Here is a 19,265-nt window from a genome sequence, read left to right as displayed (position 1 = left end):
CTTTCGTGACTTTTCAAGCTTTGAACCTCCGTAACTTCGGCAAATGAGCTTCAAATACCTTCAAAATTTTACCACAGAATCACATCGACGAACTCTTTTTAACACAGTTAAGAAGGCTTCATTGTATCTTGGTGAGTTTTCCAGAAAACGAGTAATTTATGTGCACAAACATACTTCTTTCGTTACTTTTCAAGTTATGAACCTCCGTAACTTCGGCAAATGAGCTCCAACTACCTTCAAAATTTGAGCACAGAATCACCTCGACGAGTAATTTAACATGACAAATAAGGATTCATTGTATCTTGCTGAGTTTGCTAGAAAACGAGTAATTTATGTGCACAAACACACATCTTTCGTGACTTTTCAAACTTTGAAATTCCGTAACTTCGGCAAATGAGCTCCAAATAGCTTCAAAATTTGACCACAGAATCACCTCGACGAGCACTTTAACTCGACAAATAAGGCCTCATTGTATCTTGGTGAGTTTTCCAGAAAACGAGTAATTTATGTGCACAAACACACTTCTTTGGTGACTTTTCAAGTTTTGAACCTACGTAACTTCGGCAAATGAGCTCCAACTACCTTCAAAATTTGACCACAGAATCACCTCGACGAGCACTTTAACTCGACAAATAACGCCTCATTGTATCTTGGTGAGTTTTCCAGAAAACGAGTAATTTATGTGCACAAACATACTTCTTTCGTGACTTTTCAAGTTTTGAACCTACGTAACTTCGGCAAATGAGCTCCAACTACCTTCAAAATTTGACCACAGAATCACATCGACGAACTCTTTTTAACACAGTTAAGAAGGCTTCATTGTATCTTGGTGAGTTTTCCAGAAAACGAGTTATTTATGTGCACAAACACACTTCTTTCGTGACTTTTCAAGCTTTGAACCTCCGTAACTTCGGCAAATGAGCTTCAAATACCTTCAAAATTTTACCACAGAATCACATCGACGAACTCTTTTTAACACAGTTAAGAAGGCTTCATTGTATCTTGGTGAGTTTTCCAGAAAACGAGTAATTTATGTGCACAAACACACTTCTTTCGTGACTTTTCAAGCTTTGAACCTCCGTAACTTCGGCAAATGAGCTTCAAATACCTTCAAAATTTTACCACAGAATCACATCGACGAACTCTTTTTAACACAGTTAAGAAGGCTTCATTGTATCTTGGTGAGTTTTCCAGAAAACGAGTAATTTATGTGCACAAACATACTTCTTTCGTTACTTTTCAAACTTTGAAATTCCGTAACTTCGGCAAATGAGCTCCAAATAGCTTCAAAATTTGACCACAGAATCACCTCGACGAGCACTTTAACTCGACAAATAACGCCTCATTGTATCTTGGTGAGTTTTCCAGAAAACGAGTAATTTATGTGCACAAACATACTTCTTTCGTTACTTTTCAAGTTATGAACCTCCGTAACTTCGGCAAATGAGCTTCAAATACCTTCAAAATGTTACCACAGAATCACCTCGACGAGTAATTTAACATGACAAATAAGGCTTCATTGTATCTTGGTGAGTTTTCCAGAAAACGAGTTATTTATGTGCACAAACACACTTCTTTTGTGACTTTTCAAGCTTTGAAATTCCGTAACTTCGGCAAATGAGCTTCAAATACCTTCAAAATTTTACCACAGAATCACATCGACGAACTCTTTTTAACACAGTTAAGAAGGCTTCATTGTATCTTGGTGAGTTTTCCAGAAAACGAGTGATTTATGTGCACAAACACACTTCTTTCGTGACTTTTAAAGCTTTGAACCTCCGTAACTTCGGCAAATGAGCTTCAAATACCTTCAAAATTTTAGGACAGAATCACATCGACGAACTCTTTTTAACACAGTTAAGAAGGCTTCATTGTATCTTGGTGAGTTTTCCAGAAAACGAGTAATTTATGTGCACAAACATACTTCTTTCGTTACTTTTCAAGTTATGAACCTCCGTAACTTCGGCAAATGAGCTTCAAATACCTTCAAAATTTTACCACAGAATCACATCGACGAACTCTTTTTAACACAGTTAAGAAGGCTTCATTGTATCTTGGTGAGTTTTCCAGAAAACGAGTAATTTATGTGCACAAACACACTTCTTTCGTGACTTTTCAAGCTTTGAACCTCCGTAACTTCGGCAAATGAGCTTCAAATACCTTCAAAATTTTACCACAGAATCACATCGACGAACTCTTTTTAACACAGTTAAGAAGGCTTCATTGTATCTTGGTGAGTTTTCCAGGAAACGAGTAATTTATGTGCACAAACACACTTCTTTCGTGACTTTTCAAGCTTTGAAACTCCGTAACTTCGGCAAATGAGCTCCAAATAGCTTCAAAATTTGACCACAGAATCACCTCGACGAGCACTTTAACACGACAAATAAGGCTTCATTATATCTCGGTGAGTTTTCTAGAAAACGAGTAATTTATGTGCACAAACACACATCTTTCGTGACCTTTCAAGATTTGAACCTCCGTAACTTCGGCAAATGAGCTCCAAATAGCTTCAAAATTTTACCACAGAATCACATCGACGAGTAATTTAACATGACAAATAAGGATTCATTGTATCTTGCTGAGTTTGCTAGAAAACGAGTAATTTATGTGCTCAAACACACAACTTTCGTGACTTTTCAAGCTTTGAACCTCCGTAACTTCGGCAAATGAGCTCCAACTACCTTCAAAATTTGACCACAGAATCACCTCGACGATCTCTTTAACATGACAAATAAGGCTTTATTGTATCTTGGTGAGTTTTCCAGAAAACGAGTAATTTATGTGCACAAACACACTTCTTTCGTGACTTTTCAAGCTTTGAACCTCCGTAACTTCGGCAAATGAGCTTCAAATACCTTCAAAATTTTACCACAGAATCACATCGACGAACTCTTTTTAACACAGTTAAGAAGGCTTCATTGTATCTTGGTGAGTTTTCCAGAAAACGAGTAATTTATGTGCACAAACATACTTCTTTCGTTACTTTTCAAGTTATGAACCTCCGTAACTTCGGCAAATGAGCTTCAAATACCTTCAAAATGTTACCACAGAATCACCTCGACGAGTAATTTAACATGACAAATAAGGCTACATTGTATCTTGGTGAGTTTTCCAGAAAACGAGTTATTTATGTGCACAAACACACTTCTTTCGTGACTTTTCAAGCTTTGAAATTCCGTAACTTCGGCAAATGAGCTTCAAATACCTTCAAAATTTTACCACAGAATCACATCGACGAACTCTTTTTAACACAGTTAAGAAGGCTTCATTGTATCTTGGTGAGTTTTCCAGAAAACGAGTAATTTATGTGCACAAACACACTTCTTTCGTGACTTTTCAAGCTTTGAACCTCCGTAACTTCGGCAAATGAGCTTCAAATACCTTCAAAATTTTACCACAGAATCACATCGACGAACTCTTTTTAACACAGTTAAGAAGGCTTCATTGTATCTTGGTGAGTTTTTCAGAAAACGAGTAATTTATGTGCACAAACATACTTCTTTCGTTACTTTTCAAGTTATGAACCTCCGTAACTTCGGCAAATGAGCTTCAAATACCTTCAAAATTTTACCACAGAATCACATCGACGAACTCTTTTTAACACAGTTAAGAAGGCTTCATTGTATCTTGGTGAGTTTTCCAGAAAACGAGTAATTTATGTGCACAAACACACTTCTTTCGTGACTTTTCAAGCTTTGAACCTCCGTAACTTCGGCAAATGAGCTTCAAATACCTTCAAAATTTTACCACAGAATCACATCGACGAACTCTTTTTAACACAGTTAAGAAGGCTTCATTGTATCTTGGTGAGTTTTCTAGAAAACGAGTAATTTATGTGCACAACACACTTCTTTCGTGACTTTTCAAACTTTGACCCTCCGTAACATCGGCAAATGAGCTCCAAGTACCTTCAAAATTGGACCACAGAATCACCTCGACGATCTCTTTAACATGACAAATAAGGCTTCATTGTATCTTGGTGAGTTTTCCAGAAAACGAGTTATTTATGTGCACAAACACACTTCTTTCGTGACTTTTCAAGCTTTGAACCTCCGTAACTTCGGCAAATGAGCTTCAAATACCTTCAAAATTTTACCACAGAATCACATCGACGAACTCTTTTTAACACAGTTAAGAAGGCTTCATTGTATCTTGGTGAGTTTTCCAGAAAACGAGTAATTTATGTGCACAAACACACTTCTTTCGTGACTTTTCAAGCTTTGAACCTCCGTAACTTCGGCAAATGAGCTTCAAATACCTTCAAAATTTTACCACAGAATCACATCGACGAACTCTTTTTAACACAGTTAAGAAGGCTTCATTGTATCTTGGTGAGTTTTCCAGAAAACGAGTTATTTATGTGCACAAACACACTTCTTTCGTGACTTTTCAAGCTTTGAACCTCCGTAACTTCGGCAAATGAGCTTCAAATACCTTCAAAATTTTACCACAGAATCACATCGACGAACTCTTTTTAACACAGTTAAGAAGGCTTCATTGTATCTTGGTGAGTTTTCCAGAAAACGAGTAATTTATGTGCACAAACACACTTCTTTCGTGACTTTTCAAGCTTTGAACCTCCGTAACTTCGGCAAATGAGCTTCAAATACCTTCAAAATTTTACCACAGAATCACATCGACGAACTCTTTTTAACACAGTTAAGAAGGCTTCATTGTATCTTGGTGAGTTTTCCAGAAAACGAGTAATTTATGTGCACAAACATACTTCTTTCGTTACTTTTCAAGTTATGAACCTCCGTAACTTCGGCAAATGAGCTCCAACTACCTTCAAAATTTGAGCACAGAATCGCCTCGACGAGTAATTTAACACGACTAATAAGGCTTCATTGTATCTTGGTGAGTTTTCTAGAAAACGAGTAATTTATGTGCACAAACACACATCTTTCATGACCTTTCAAGATTTGAACCTCCGTAACTTCGGCAAATGAGCTTCAAATACCTTCAAAATTTTACCACAGAATCACATCGACGAACTCTTTTTAACACAGTTAAGAAGGCTTCATTGTATCTTGGTGAGTTTTCCAGAAAACGAGTAATTTATGTGCACAAACATACTTCTTTCGTTACTTTTCAAGTTATGAACCTCCGTAACTTCGGCAAATGAGCTCCAACTACCTTCAAAATTTGAGCACAGAATCGCCTCGACGAGTAATTTAACACGACTAATAAGGCTTCATTGTATCTTGGTGAGTTTTCCAGAAAACGAGTTATTTATGTGCACAAACACACTTCTTTCGTGACTTTTCAAGCTTTGAACCTCCGTAACTTCGGCAAATGAGCTTCAAATACCTTCAAAATTTTACCACAGAATCACATCGACGAACTCTTTTTAACACAGTTAAGAAGGCTTCATTGTATCTTGGTGAGTTTTCCAGAAAACGAGTAATTTATGTGCACAAACACACTTCTTTCGTGACTTTTCAAGCTTTGAACCTCCGTAACTTCGGCAAATGAGCTTCAAATACCTTCAAAATTTTACCACAGAATCACATCGACGAACTCTTTTTAACACAGTTAAGAAGGCTTCATTGTATCTTGGTGAGTTTTCCAGAAAACGAGTAATTTATGTGCACAAACATACTTCTTTCGTTACTTTTCAAACTTTGAAATTCCGTAACTTCGGCAAATGAGCTCCAAATAGCTTCAAAATTTGACCACAGAATCACCTCGACGAGCACTTTAACTCGACAAATAACGCCTCATTGTATCTTGGTGAGTTTTCCAGAAAACGAGTAATTTATGTGCACAAACATACTTCTTTCGTTACTTTTCAAGTTATGAACCTCCGTAACTTCGGCAAATGAGCTTCAAATACCTTCAAAATGTTACCACAGAATCACCTCGACGAGTAATTTAACATGACAAATAAGGCTTCATTGTATCTTGGTGAGTTTTCCAGAAAACGAGTTATTTATGTGCACAAACACACTTCTTTCGTGACTTTTAAAGCTTTGAACCTCCGTAACTTCGGCAAATGAGCTTCAAATACCTTCAAAATTTTAGGACAGAATCACATCGACGAACTCTTTTTAACACAGTTAAGAAGGCTTCATTGTATCTTGGTGAGTTTTCCAGAAAACGAGTAATTTATGTGCACAAACATACTTCTTTCGTTACTTTTCAAGTTATGAACCTCCGTAACTTCGGCAAATGAGCTTCAAATACCTTCAAAATTTTACCACAGAATCACATCGACGAACTCTTTTTAACACAGTTAAGAAGGCTTCATTGTATCTTGGTGAGTTTTCCAGAAAACGAGTAATTTATGTGCACAAACACACTTCTTTCGTGACTTTTCAAGCTTTGAACCTCCGTAACTTCGGCAAATGAGCTTCAAATACCTTCAAAATTTTACCACAGAATCACATCGACGAACTCTTTTTAACACAGTTAAGAAGGCTTCATTGTATCTTGGTGAGTTTTCCAGGAAACGAGTAATTTATGTGCACAAACACACTTCTTTGGTGACTTTTCAAGTTTTGAACCTACGTAACTTCGGCAAATGAGCTCCAACTACCTTCAAAATTTGACCACAGAATCACCTCGACGAGCACTTTAACTCGACAAATAACGCCTCATTGTATCTTGGTGAGTTTTCCAGAAAACGAGTAATTTATGTGCACAAACATACTTCTTTCGTGACTTTTCAAGTTTTGAACCTACGTAACTTCGGCAAATGAGCTCCAACTACCTTCAAAATTTGACCACAGAATCACATCGACGAACTCTTTTTAACACAGTTAAGAAGGCTTCATTGTATCTTGGTGAGTTTTCCAGAAAACGAGTTATTTATGTGCACAAACACACTTCTTTCGTGACTTTTCAAGCTTTGAACCTCCGTAACTTCGGCAAATGAGCTTCAAATACCTTCAAAATTTTACCACAGAATCACATCGACGAACTCTTTTTAACACAGTTAAGAAGGCTTCATTGTATCTTGGTGAGTTTTCCAGAAAACGAGTAATTTATGTGCACAAACACACTTCTTTCGTGACTTTTCAAGCTTTGAACCTCCGTAACTTCGGCAAATGAGCTTCAAATACCTTCAAAATTTTACCACAGAATCACATCGACGAACTCTTTTTAACACAGTTAAGAAGGCTTCATTGTATCTTGGTGAGTTTTCCAGAAAACGAGTAATTTATGTGCACAAACATACTTCTTTCGTTACTTTTCAAACTTTGAAATTCCGTAACTTCGGCAAATGAGCTCCAAATAGCTTCAAAATTTGACCACAGAATCACCTCGACGAGCACTTTAACACGACAAATAAGGCTTCATTGTATCTTGCTGAGTTTTCAAGAAAACGAGTAATTTATGTGCTCAAACACACATCTTTCGTGACTTTTCAAGATTTGAACCTCCGTAACTTCGGCAAATGAGCTTCAAATACCTTCAAAATTTTACCACAAAATCACCTCAACGAGCTCGTTCACACGACTAAGAAGGCTTCATTGTATCTTGGTGAGTTTTCCAGAAAACGAGTAATTTATGTGCACAAACACACCTCTTTCGTGACTTTTCAAGCTTTGAACCTCCGTAACTTCGGCAAATGAGCTTCAAATACCTTCAAAATTTTACCACAGAATCACATCGACGAACTCTTTTTAACACAGTTAAGAAGGCTTCATTGTATCTTGGTGAGTTTTCCAGAAAACGAGTAATTTATGTGCTCAAACACACATCTTTCGTGACTTTTCAAGATTTGAACCTCCGTAACTTCGGCAAATGAGCTTCAAATACCTTCAAAATTTTACCACAGAATCACCTCGACGAGCTCTTTAACATGACAAATAAGGCTTCATTGTATCTTGGTGAGTTTTCTAGAAAACGAGTAATTTATGTGCACAAACTCACATCTTTCGTGACTTTTCAAACTTTGAAATTCCGTAACTTCGGCAAATGAGCTCCAAATAGCTTCAAAATTTGACCACAGAATCACCTCGACGAGCACTTTAACACGACAAATAAGGCCTCATTGTATCTTGGTGAGTTTTCCAGAAAACGAGTAATTTATGTGCACAAACACACTTCTTTGGTGACTTTTCAAGCTTTGAACCTCCGTAACTTCGGCAAATGAGCTCCAACTACCTTCAAAATTTGAGCACAGAATCACCTCGACGAGTAATTTAACATGACAAATAAAGCGTCATTGTATCTTGCTGAGTTTTCTAGAAAACGAGTAATTTATGTGCTCAAACACACATCTTTCGTGACTTTTCAAATTTTGAAATTCCGTAACTTCGGCAAATGAGCTCCAAATCGCTTCAAAATTTTACCACAGAATCACATCGACGAACTCTTTTTAACACAGTTAAGAAGGCTTCATTGTATCTTGGTGAGTTTTCCAGAAACGAGTAATTTATGTGCACAAACACACTTCTTTCGTGACTTTTCAAGCTTTGAACCTCCGTAACTTCGGCAAATGAGCTTCAAATACCTTCAAAATTTTACCACAGAATCACCTCGACGAGCTCTTTAACATGACAAATAAGGCTTCATTGTATCTTGGTGAGTTTTCTAGAAAACGAGTAATTTATGTGCACAAACACACATCTTTCATGACCTTTCAAGATTTGAACCTCCGTAACTTCGGCAAATGAGCTTCAAATACCTTCAAAATTTTACCACAGAATCACATCGACGAACTCTTTTTAACACAGTTAAGAAGGCTTCATTATATCTCGGTGAGTTTTCTAGAAAACGAGTAATTTATGTGCACAAACACACATCTTTCGTGACCTTTCAAGATTTGAACCTCCGTAACTTCGGCAAATGAGCTTCAAATACCTTCAAAATGTTACCACAGAATCACCTCGACGAGCACTTTAACACGACAAATAAGGCTTCATTATATCTCGGTGAGTTTTCTAGAAAACGAGTAATTTATGTGCACAACACACTTCTTTCGTGACTTTTCAAACTTTGACCCTCCGTAACTTCGGCAAATGAGCTCCAAGTACCTTCAAAATTGGACCAGAGAATCACCTCGACGAGCTCTTTAACATGACAAATAAGGCTTCATTGTATCTTGGTGAGTTTTCCAGAAAACGAGTTATTTATGTGCACAAACACACTTCTTTGGTGACTTTTCAAGCTTTGAACCTCCGTAACTTCGGCAAATGAGCTCCAAATCGCTTCAAAATTTTACCACAGAATCACCTCAACGAGCTCTTTCACACGACTAAGACGGCTTCATTGTAGAAGGCGGACCACGGTCGAAGGCGGACGTGTGGAAGTGTGCTCCGATATAAATCGGTTTTAGTTTTCGCATCGTCGACGTAAAGCAGTGTTTTTCAACGCTAAGCCGAAGAAACAGCGGTTTTGGCAGTGCGAAAACTAATTTTTGCCCTGCACGCTGACGACGTGATTGATAAGATACTTCGGTGACTTTTTGCATGGACATTATTAGATCGGTGTCTTTTCGCGTGCCGTGTCTTCAACGTTACGTTAATTTACACCGTTAGCGTTATTTAAATTTTTCTTTTTTTTTTTTTTCAGCGGTTAGAGGTGAGGTTGTGCGGAGTAAGGCCTTACTGGGGTGTGGTTAACATCGCTGAGGCACTCGGAGCCTCTGAAACCCCCGGCAACTCCATGGAGATCCAGGACTCTAAACTTGGGGTTCCTTCGGGAAAAAAAGGTGCTGTAGCCAAAACAATTTTGAAGGAAAGGAGGGATGTAACTGGGAGAGTGACTATGCCGCTCGTAAGGAAGGGAAGTGTTCCGGAGAGCTTGATGAGGAAAGAGGAGGTAGAAGGAGCTGAGATAGGATTCGCAAAGAGAGGTAAGGTGCAGAGGACTCCGCCCAAGGACAAAGGAGGGGAAACAGAAGAAAATGTGGTAAGTGGGCAAAACGTGGAAGTGCATTGTCCGGTATTCTCCGTAGAAGAGGTGCCAAACAGTGCACCAAAAGGGAAGAGGAAGAGGATGGATGAATCCATTGTGGGAGGAGAGGAAGAAGGTCCCAGGGCTCTCTTGGAAGTAGCCAGGGAACAGGTAGGCGATGTCGATAGAATCCTGAAGGAGTCTTACCACCCCAAACAGGAACTAGTGGACGCTGTCTCTGTGCTGAAAAGCACGATTAGGAGCATGGTGCTGGAGAAAGAGGGGAAGGGGCAGGAGAACAGGAAACTCGAGGAGGAGAATAAAAGACTAAGGGACGAGGTCGCTCGACTAAGGGCTGGCAAGCGGGAGGGAGTGTCTGTTGAATGCCAGACGGAAACTGAGGAGAAGAGAAAAAATGGTGAGGTTAAAATGAGGCTAACAACTTTAGCTAGGGAGGGAAAGATCTTGGAGGCCATCAAGGAGAGATGGGACGATGGGATCTTTGAAGCTACTGAGATAGCTCGTGGAGACCCTATCAGTGAGGGTTTTAGGATGGACCTCGCGGTCCTGGTAGGTAAGGGAGATAGCGCGCTGAAGGAGCGATTTCTGCAGCTTCTCCCAGAGCTGAGGGAGCTCGAGGCTGAAGAAGGGAGGATGGCCAGCCTCGTGCAGACGTGCAACCTTAGGAAAGGAGGTAAGGTAGTTACGAAAACCAAGCACGTCTACTTTCAGGAGTTGGAGAGTACAGGGCCGGTAGGGGTTTTTGAAGCCCTCAAGGTCCTCGCGGGAACAATGCTGGAAGAGGGGAGAGACAGCGTGTCCATCCCATTGGTTCCGGATGCCAACCCGTGGCAACTTCGGAAGGTCTGCGAACTAGCATGCTGGACCCTGAAAGAGAACATCAGGGTAAAGCTGTACTTACCTGGAGGGACATCCTCCGGGAGGGAGGCAGTACAGGGACCTGGTCCTAAAAGATCAGAAGAAGAGGTAGTCTTCGTGGCTAAACAGGAGGGGGTAAGTTACAGCGACACCCTCCGTAAAGTCCGACAACTGGTTGCCAACAGCCAAACCAAGGTTGACATCGGGACAGTCAGGGAGACGAAAAAAGGTGAGGTGCTAATCACGCTCCCTAAAGGAGGCGAACAGGGAGAGGAGCTGAAAAACATCCTGGGAAAAGGAATGGGGGAAGGTAACGTAAGGTCGGGGGCGAATAGTAAAATTGTAGTGTTCCAGCTTACGGGACTGGATGGAGTCACTACAGGGGAAGAAGCCACTAGTGCGGTGGCCACCGCGACCGGTCTGGACTCCAAGAAGCTCCGGCTCAAGGGGCTTAAGGCAAGCTATGGAAGCTGCCAAACCGCCACGTTCCTCGTTAGAGAGGGGGACGCCGAGAATCTTCGAGTAGTCACCGATTTGAGAGTCGGCATTAATATGTGCCGGCTTAAGGAGAGGAAGGACTCGGGAAGATGCTACCGGTGCTGGGAACTGGGACATCGGGCACAGGCATGTAAAGGCGTAGATAGGACCCGACTGTGCGCCCGTTGTGGGAAGGAGGGGCACAGGGCGAAGGATTGTAAAGATCCTCGCTACTGCCCCCTCTGTAAAGCGGAGGGCCACAGCGCGGGCGGACCCAACTGCAAGGGGCCAGTAAAGGCATTTGCAGGCGGTAGGGGTACTGACCCGGAAAAAACAACTGAGCCGCAACCAGGGATGTCCAAAAATAAGGACGAGATTGGGAAGGCTACCGAGGAGAGGAGCACGGAACAAATCTAGTAAGTAGATTAAATAGTATAATCGGTATGCGTGTTTTAGGAGCGGGAGTGAATGTGGAGAGTGTAAATGGCACGATGGCGGTATTTAAGGAACTCAGATGTCTACAGATCAATCTGGACAGAAGGCGGGTTGCTACCGACTTGCTGTACCAGACGATCAGAGAACAGGACATTGATGTCGTTCTGGGGCAGGAGCCTAACCAAGCCCTGAAGAATGTCATCAGGGATAATGACGATGGAGCGTTCATTTGGCTTAAAAGCGAGATGAGAGCGAAGTCGATCCACAGAGACCGGGGGTTCGTGGCGGTGGAACTGGGCCGATTTACGCTGGTCTCGGTATACTTCTCGCCGAATAAGACCACAGGTGAGTTCGAGGCCATGATTAATCGGTTAGATAATTTTGTAGGAGGCATGGACGGCAGGAGAGTCCTCATAGCTGGGGACTTCAATGCGAAATGCCAGATATTTGGTTCTGGCGTCAGGAATGCCTACGGGAGAGTCCTGGAGGAGTTCGTTGAAGCGAGAGAGCTCACCCCGCACAACAACGGGGGAGAGTGGACGTTCGGCAACAAGAATGGAAGATCTGTCATAGACGTAACTATGAGTGGCGCTATCGTAGCGCGCATGGTGAGTCAATGGCAGGTCGAGCGGGACGTGCTGAGTGGAAGTGGACACAGGTACATAACCTACAGAATTGTAGGGAATGGAACCGAAACTCTAGGAGTGAAAGATGAGAGAAATAAGAAAGGATGGATCGTGACCGAGAAAGGAATTGGTAAGTTGATTAAATACGTTAACGAGCGTGTTTTAGGGTGGGGCGGAACCGAACCTGACCAAATAGTCGAGGAAATTGGGGAAGCCTGCGACCAGTGCCTACTCAAGAAGAGTGCAAAAACAGGGGGCAAAAAGGCGGTCTACTGGTGGAACGAAACAGTAGGTACGCACAGGAAGGAATGTTTGCAGGCCAGACGAAGGATGACGAGGATAAAGGGAGCCAGAGAAACGAACGAGGAGAGAAGTGCAGCAGAAGACGAATATGGAAGAGCCAAGAAGATCCTCAAGGATTCCATTCGGAATGCCAAGAGGAACGCATGGAAAAAGCTGTGCGATGACTTGGAGACGAACGTCTGGGGTCTCGGCTACAGGATTGTGGCAGAGAAGCTCGGGCGCCTGAAACCGAGCCACTTGGCGGAGACCGACATGCTAAAGCGCGTGGACGAACTCTTCCCGAGAAAAGACAAAGTAAGATGGGACAGAATTGTTGTAGGTGCCGAGGACGTGGAACGGGTCTCGGCAGAGGAGATTCGACAGGCGGCCAGGGAACTAGGGAGCCGAAAGGCCCCAGGGTTGGACGGAATTCCCAATGAGGTCATTAAGACCTACCTTGAGATTAAGCCCCAAGGGATGGCAGACTGTGTCACGAACATCCTGGTGACAGGGCAATTCCCGAAAATATGGAAGAGGGCCCGGTTAGTTCTGGCGGAGAAGCCGAAGAAAGACCCGACAGCGGAGGCGTCGTATCGTCCCATCTGTCTCATCGACGGGCTCGGGAAGGTCGCGGAGAAAGTGATCAAGACCAGGCTGATGGCGGAGGCCATTGAGCGTGGAATGATTGATCAAAACCAGTTCGGTTTCGTGAAGGGTAGGAGCACTATCGACGCAATGCGGGCCGTAATGAAGGTCGTGGAGAGAATTAAGGAGACGAGAACCACTCATGCAGGATTGTGTGTGATGGTAACGATTGACGTTAAGAATGCGTTCAATTCTGCGCCATGGGATCTCATAGTTGAAACACTTAAGAGGTCCCAGGTTAGCAGCTATGTTGTAGGTGTGGTGCAATCGTACCTGGACGAAAGGACAGTGCAGCTGCCTAACGGGGATGTAAGGGAAATGTCGTGTGGGGTCCCGCAGGGGTCGGTGTTAGGCCCCGTATTGTGGAACCTCTATTACGACGAGCTGCTGAAGCTGGATTATCCGAGGGGCGTCACACCAGTGGCGTACGCGGATGATCTGGCGCTGGTGGTTACTGCCGGGTGCAGAAACACACTGGAGTTGAGGACCAAGGAAGCCATGGAGATGGTCATTGACACATTCAGAGCTAAAGGGCTCTGTATGGCGTCCGAGAAGACCGAAATGGTGCTACTCGCTGGGAGACGTAAGCTCACTAATATGAGTTTAGTTGTAGATCGTTTCAGGTACGAGACGACTACAAGCATTAAATATCTGGGGGTATGGTTCGGCAAAGACGCGAGGTTCGCCGAACACGCTCGAAGGACTGCCGACAAAGTGGGAGGAATAATCCAAAAGCTGGAGGGCATCCTACCCAGAGTCAACGGCATGGGATTTGAGAGGAGAAGGGTGATGGTCATGGCGGCGTCGTCGGCGCTTCTGTATGCTGTGCCGGTGTGGCACGGAGTGTTGAGGACCAAGATGTGTAGGGCCGTCCTGGAGCGGGCAAACAGAAGGCTCGCGATCAGGGTGGCCTGCGCATACAGAACGGTCCCGTGCGCAGCGGTCTTGGCGCTGGCCAAGATTCCTCCCATCAGACTGCGAGTGGAAGAGAGGAGAATGGTGTGGGAGAGAGGTAAAGGTTTTAGGAGGGAGGCCGCAGAGAGAGTGATGAGTGAGTGGGAGAGTGAGTGGGGTGTGTATGATGGATGGGTGAAGGTCTTCGTTCCGAGCATTAGACGATGGGTCGAATGCGAATGGACGAGGACCGGGTACGAACTAACGCAGGTGTTTACCGGACACGGAGTGTTCGGGAAATACTTGCACAAAATAAAGGTTGAAGAGAGTGACGGCTGCTGGTTCTGCGAGGAGCCAGGAGTTGCGGACTCCCCAGAGCACACAATCTGGGGATGTCCGGAGTGGGAGACCGATCGGACTGAGGCCAGGGGGGCGGGGCTCAACCTGGACCGTGGAACGATCGGCGCTGAACTCGTAGAGAGTGAATGTAAGTGGAGAGCGTTTGAATGCATGGTCAAGAAGATCATGCGGAAGAAGATTGTGCGGGAACGGTACAGAAGAAGAAGGACGGACGCATAGCGAGAAGCTCTTACGACTTGGCGCCCCGAAGGAATGCCTACCAGGCGATACCGGGGCCATAAGAAGAGAGGGGGTGGTTTTAGTGGGTAGGCGGGCTCAGGCTCGAATCCCACACTACCCGACCCCGAGCGGTCGGGTGTCTTTTTGAAGATTTCCACCTCCTCGGGCACAAAAAAAAAAAAAAAAAAAAAAAAAAAAAAGACGGCTTCATTGTATCTTGGTGAGTTTTTTAGAAAACGAGTAATTTATGTGCACAAACATACTTCTTTCGTGACTTTTCAAGTTTTGAAACTCCGTAACTTCGGCAAATGAGCTCCAAATAGCTTCAAAATTTGACCACAGAATCACCTCGACGAGCACTTTAACACGACAAATAAGGCTTCATTATATCTCGGTGAGTTTTCTAGAAAACGAGTAATTTATGTGCACAAACACACATCTTTCGTGACCTTTCAAGATTTGAACCTCCGTAACTTCGGCAAATGAGCTCCAAATAGCTTCAAAATTTGACCACAGAATCACCTCGACGAGCACTTTAACTCGACAAATAAGGCCTCATTGTATCTTGGTGAGTTTTCCAGAAAACGAGTAATTTATGTGCACAAACACACTTCTTTGGTGACTTTTCAAGTTTTGAACCTACGTAACTTCGGCAAATGAGCTCCAACTACCTTCAAAATTTGACCACAGTATCACCTCGACGAGCACTTTAACTCGACAAATAACGCCTCATTGTATCTTGGTGAGTTTTCCAGAAAACGAGTAATTTATGTGCACAAACATACTTCTTTCGTGACTTTTCAAGCTTTGAAACTCCGTAACTTCGGCAAATGAGCTCCAACTACCTTCAAAATTTGACCATAGAATCACCTCGACGAGCTCTTTCACATGACAAAGAAGGCTTCATTGTATCTTGGTGAGTTTTCTAGAAAACGAGTAACTTATGTGCTCAAACACACATCTTTCGTGATTTTTCAAGCTTTGAACCTCCGTAATTTCGGCAAATGAGCTTCAAATACCTTCAAAATTTTACCACAGAATCACCTCGACGAGCTCTTTAACATGACAAATAAGGCTTCATTGTATCTTGGTGAGTTTTCTAGAAAACGAGTAATTTATGTGCACAACACACTTCTTTCGTGACTTTTCAAACTTTGACCCTCCGTAACTTCGGCAAATGAGCTCCAAGTACCTTCAAAATTGGACCACAGAATCACCTCGACGATCTCTTTAACATGACAAATAAGGCTTCATTGTATCTTGGAGAGTTTTCTAGAAAACGAGTAACTTATGTGCACAAACACACTTCTTTCGTGACTTTTCAAGCTTTGAACCTCCGTAACGTCGGCAAATGAGCTTCAAATACCTTCAAAATTTTACCACAGAATCACATCGACGAACTCTTTTTAACACAGTTAAGAAGGCTTCATTGTATCTTGGTGAGTTTTCCAGAAAACGAGTAATTTATGTGCACAAACACACATCTTTCGTGACCTTTCAAGATTTGTACCTCCGTAACTTCGGCAAATGAGCTTCAAATACCTTCAAAATTTGACCACAGAATCACCTCGACGAGCACTTTACCACGACTAATAAGGCCTCATTGTATCTTGGTGAGTTTTCTAGAAAACGAGTAATTTATGTGCACAACACACTTCTTTCGTGACTTTTCAAACTTTGACCCTCCGTAACTTCGGCAAATGAGCTCCAAGTACCTTCAAAATTGGACCAGAGAATCACCTCGACGAGCACTTTAACACGACTAATAAGGCTTCATTGTATCTTGGTGAGTTTTCCAGAAAACGAGTTATTTATGTGCACAAACACACTTCTTTGGTGACTTTTCAAGCTTTGAACCTCCGTAACTTCGGCAAATGAGCTCCAAATCGCTTCAAAATTTTACCACAGAATCACATCGACGAACTCTTTTTAACACAGTTAAGAAGGCTTCATTGTATCTTGGTGAGTTTTCTAGAAAACGAGTAACTTATGTGCTCAAACACACATCTTTCGTGATTTTTCAAGCTTTGAACCTCCGTAATTTCGGCAAATGAGCTCCAACTACCTTCAAATTTTGACCACAGAATCACCTCGACGAGCTCTTTAACATGACAAATAAGGCCTCAGTGTATCTTGGTGAGTTTTCTAGAAAACGAGTAATTTATGTGCTCAAACACACAACTTTCGTGACTTTTCAAGCTTTGAACCTCCGTAACTTCGGCAAATGAGCTCCAACTACCTTCAAAATTTGACCACAGAATCACCTCGACGATCTCTTTAACATGACAAATAAGGCTTTATTGTATCTTGGTGAGTTTTCTAGAAAACGAGTAACTTATGTGCTCAAACACACAACTTTCGTGGCTTTTCAAGCTTTGAACCTCCGTAACTTCGGCAAATGAGCTCCAACTACCTTCAAAATTTGACCACAGAATCACCTCGACGATCTCTTTAACATGACAAATAAGGCTTCATTGTATCTTGGTGAGTTTTCCAGAAAACGAGTAATTTATGTGCACAAACACACATCTTTCGTGACCTTTCAAGATTTGTACCTCCGTAACTTCGGCAAATGAGCTTCAAATACCTTCAAAATTTGACCACAGAATCACCTCGACGAGCACTTTAACACGACTAATAAGGCCTCATTGTATCTTGGTGAGTTTTCTAGAAAACGAGTAATTTATGTGCACAACACACTTCTTTCGTGACTTTTCAAACTTTGACCCTCCGTAACTTCGGCAAATGAGCTCCAAGTACCTTCAAAATTGGACCAGAGAATCACCTCGACGAGCTCTTTAACATGACAAATAAGGCTTCATTGTATCTTGGTGAGTTTTCCAGAAAACGAGTTATTTATGTGCACAAACACACTTCTTTGGTGACTTTTCAAGCTTTGAACCTCCGTAACTTCGGCAAATGAGCTCCAAATCGCTTCAAAATTTTACCACAGAATCACCTCAACGAGCTCTTTCACACGACTAAGACGGCTTCATTGTATCTTGGTGAATTTTTTAGAAAACGAGTAATTTATGTGCACAAACATACTTCTTTCGTGACTTTTCAAGTTTTGAAACTCCGTAACTTCGGCAAATGAGCTCCAAATAGCTTCAAAATTTGACCACAGAATCACCTCGACGAGCACTTTAACACGACAAATAAGGCTTCATTATATCTCGGTGAGTTTTCTAGAAAACGAGTAATTTATGTGCACAAACACACATCTTTCGTGACCTTTCAAGATTTGAACCTCCGTAACTTCGGCAAATGAGCTTCAAATACCTTCAAAATTTTACCACAGAATCACATCGACGAACTCTTTTTAACACAGTTAAGAAGGCTTCATTGTATCTTGGTGAGTTTTCCAGAAAACGAGTAATTTATGTGCACAAACACACTTCTTTCGTGACTTTTCAAGCTTTGAACCTCCGTAACTTCGGCAAATGAGCTTCAAATACCTTCAAAATTTTACCACAGAATCACATCGACGAACTCTTTTTAACACAGTTAAGAAGGCTTCATTGTATCTTGGTGAGTTTTCCAGAAAACGAGTAATTTATGTGCACAAACACACTTCTTTCGTGACTTTTCAAGCTTTGAACCTCCGTAACTTCGGCAAATGAGCTTCAAATACCTTCAAAATTTTACCACAGAATCACATCGACGAACTCTTTTTAACACAGTTAAGAAGGCTTCATTGTATCTTGGTGAGTTTTCTAGAAAACGAGTAACTTATGTGCTCAAACACACATCTTTCGTGATTTTTCAAGCTTTGAACCTCCGTAATTTCGGCAAATGAGCTCCAACTACCTTCAAATTTTGACCACAGAATCACCTCGACGAGCTCTTTATCATGACAAATAAGGCCTCAGTGTATCTTGGTGAGTTTTCTAGAAAACGAGTAATTTATGTGCTCAAACACACAACTTTCGTGACTTTTCAAGCTTTGAACCTCCGTAACTTCGGCAAATGAGCTCCAACTACCTTCAAAATTTGACCACAGAATCACCTCGACGATCTCTTTAACATGACAAATAAGGCTTCATTGTATCTTGGTGAGTTTTCTAGAAAACGAGTAATTTATGTGCACAACACACTTCTTTCGTGACTTTTCAAGCTTTGAAACTCCGTAACTTCGGCAAATGAGCTCCAACTACCTTCAAAATTTGACCATAGAATCACCTCGACGAGCTCTTTCACATGACAAAGAAGGCTTCATTGTATCTTGGTGAGTTTTCTAGAAAACGAGTAATTTATGTGCACAACACACTTCTTTCGTGACTTTTCAAACTTTGACCCTCCGTAACTTCGGCAAATGAGCTCCAAGTACCTTCAAAATTGGACCACAGAATCACCTCGACGAGCTCTTTAACATGACAAATAAGGCTTCATTGTATCTTGCTGAGATTTCTAGAAAACGAGTAATTTATGTGCACAAACACACATCTTTCGTGACCTTTCAAGATTTGAACCTCCGTAACTTCGGCAAATGAGCTTCAAATACCTTCAAAATTTTACCACAGAATCACCTCGACGAGCTCTTTAACATGACAAATAAGGCTTCATTGTATCTTGGTGAGTTTTCTAGAAAACGAGTAA

The 19,265-nt window shown here is 42.1% G+C and overlaps 1 protein-coding gene across 1 annotated transcript; it reads left to right on the top strand.

The window, feature by feature from the left end:
• Positions 1 to 9,555: 9,555 nt before the first annotated feature.
• LOC136349742 (uncharacterized) lies at positions 9,556 to 11,857 on the top strand. The gene is made up of 2 exons (XM_066301465.1): positions 9,556 to 11,621; positions 11,712 to 11,857. Coding segments are annotated over exons 1-2 (2,004 nt in total). The 5' UTR covers positions 9,556 to 9,618; the 3' UTR covers positions 11,713 to 11,857.
• Positions 11,858 to 19,265: the final 7,408 nt, after the last annotated feature.

Source organism: Euwallacea fornicatus, unplaced genomic scaffold (assembly GCF_040115645.1).
Source record: "Euwallacea fornicatus isolate EFF26 unplaced genomic scaffold, ASM4011564v1 scaffold_51, whole genome shotgun sequence".
Taxonomy (NCBI): domain Eukaryota; kingdom Metazoa; phylum Arthropoda; class Insecta; order Coleoptera; family Curculionidae; genus Euwallacea; species Euwallacea fornicatus.
This window is presented reverse-complemented; position numbering and strand designations above follow the sequence as displayed.

Bases quoted from the DNA above. Each gene is read 5' to 3' on its own strand.
- LOC136349742 (XM_066301465.1), top strand. From the start codon at position 9,619: ATGGAGATCCAGGACTCTAAACTTGGGGTTCCTTCGGGAAAAAAAGGT.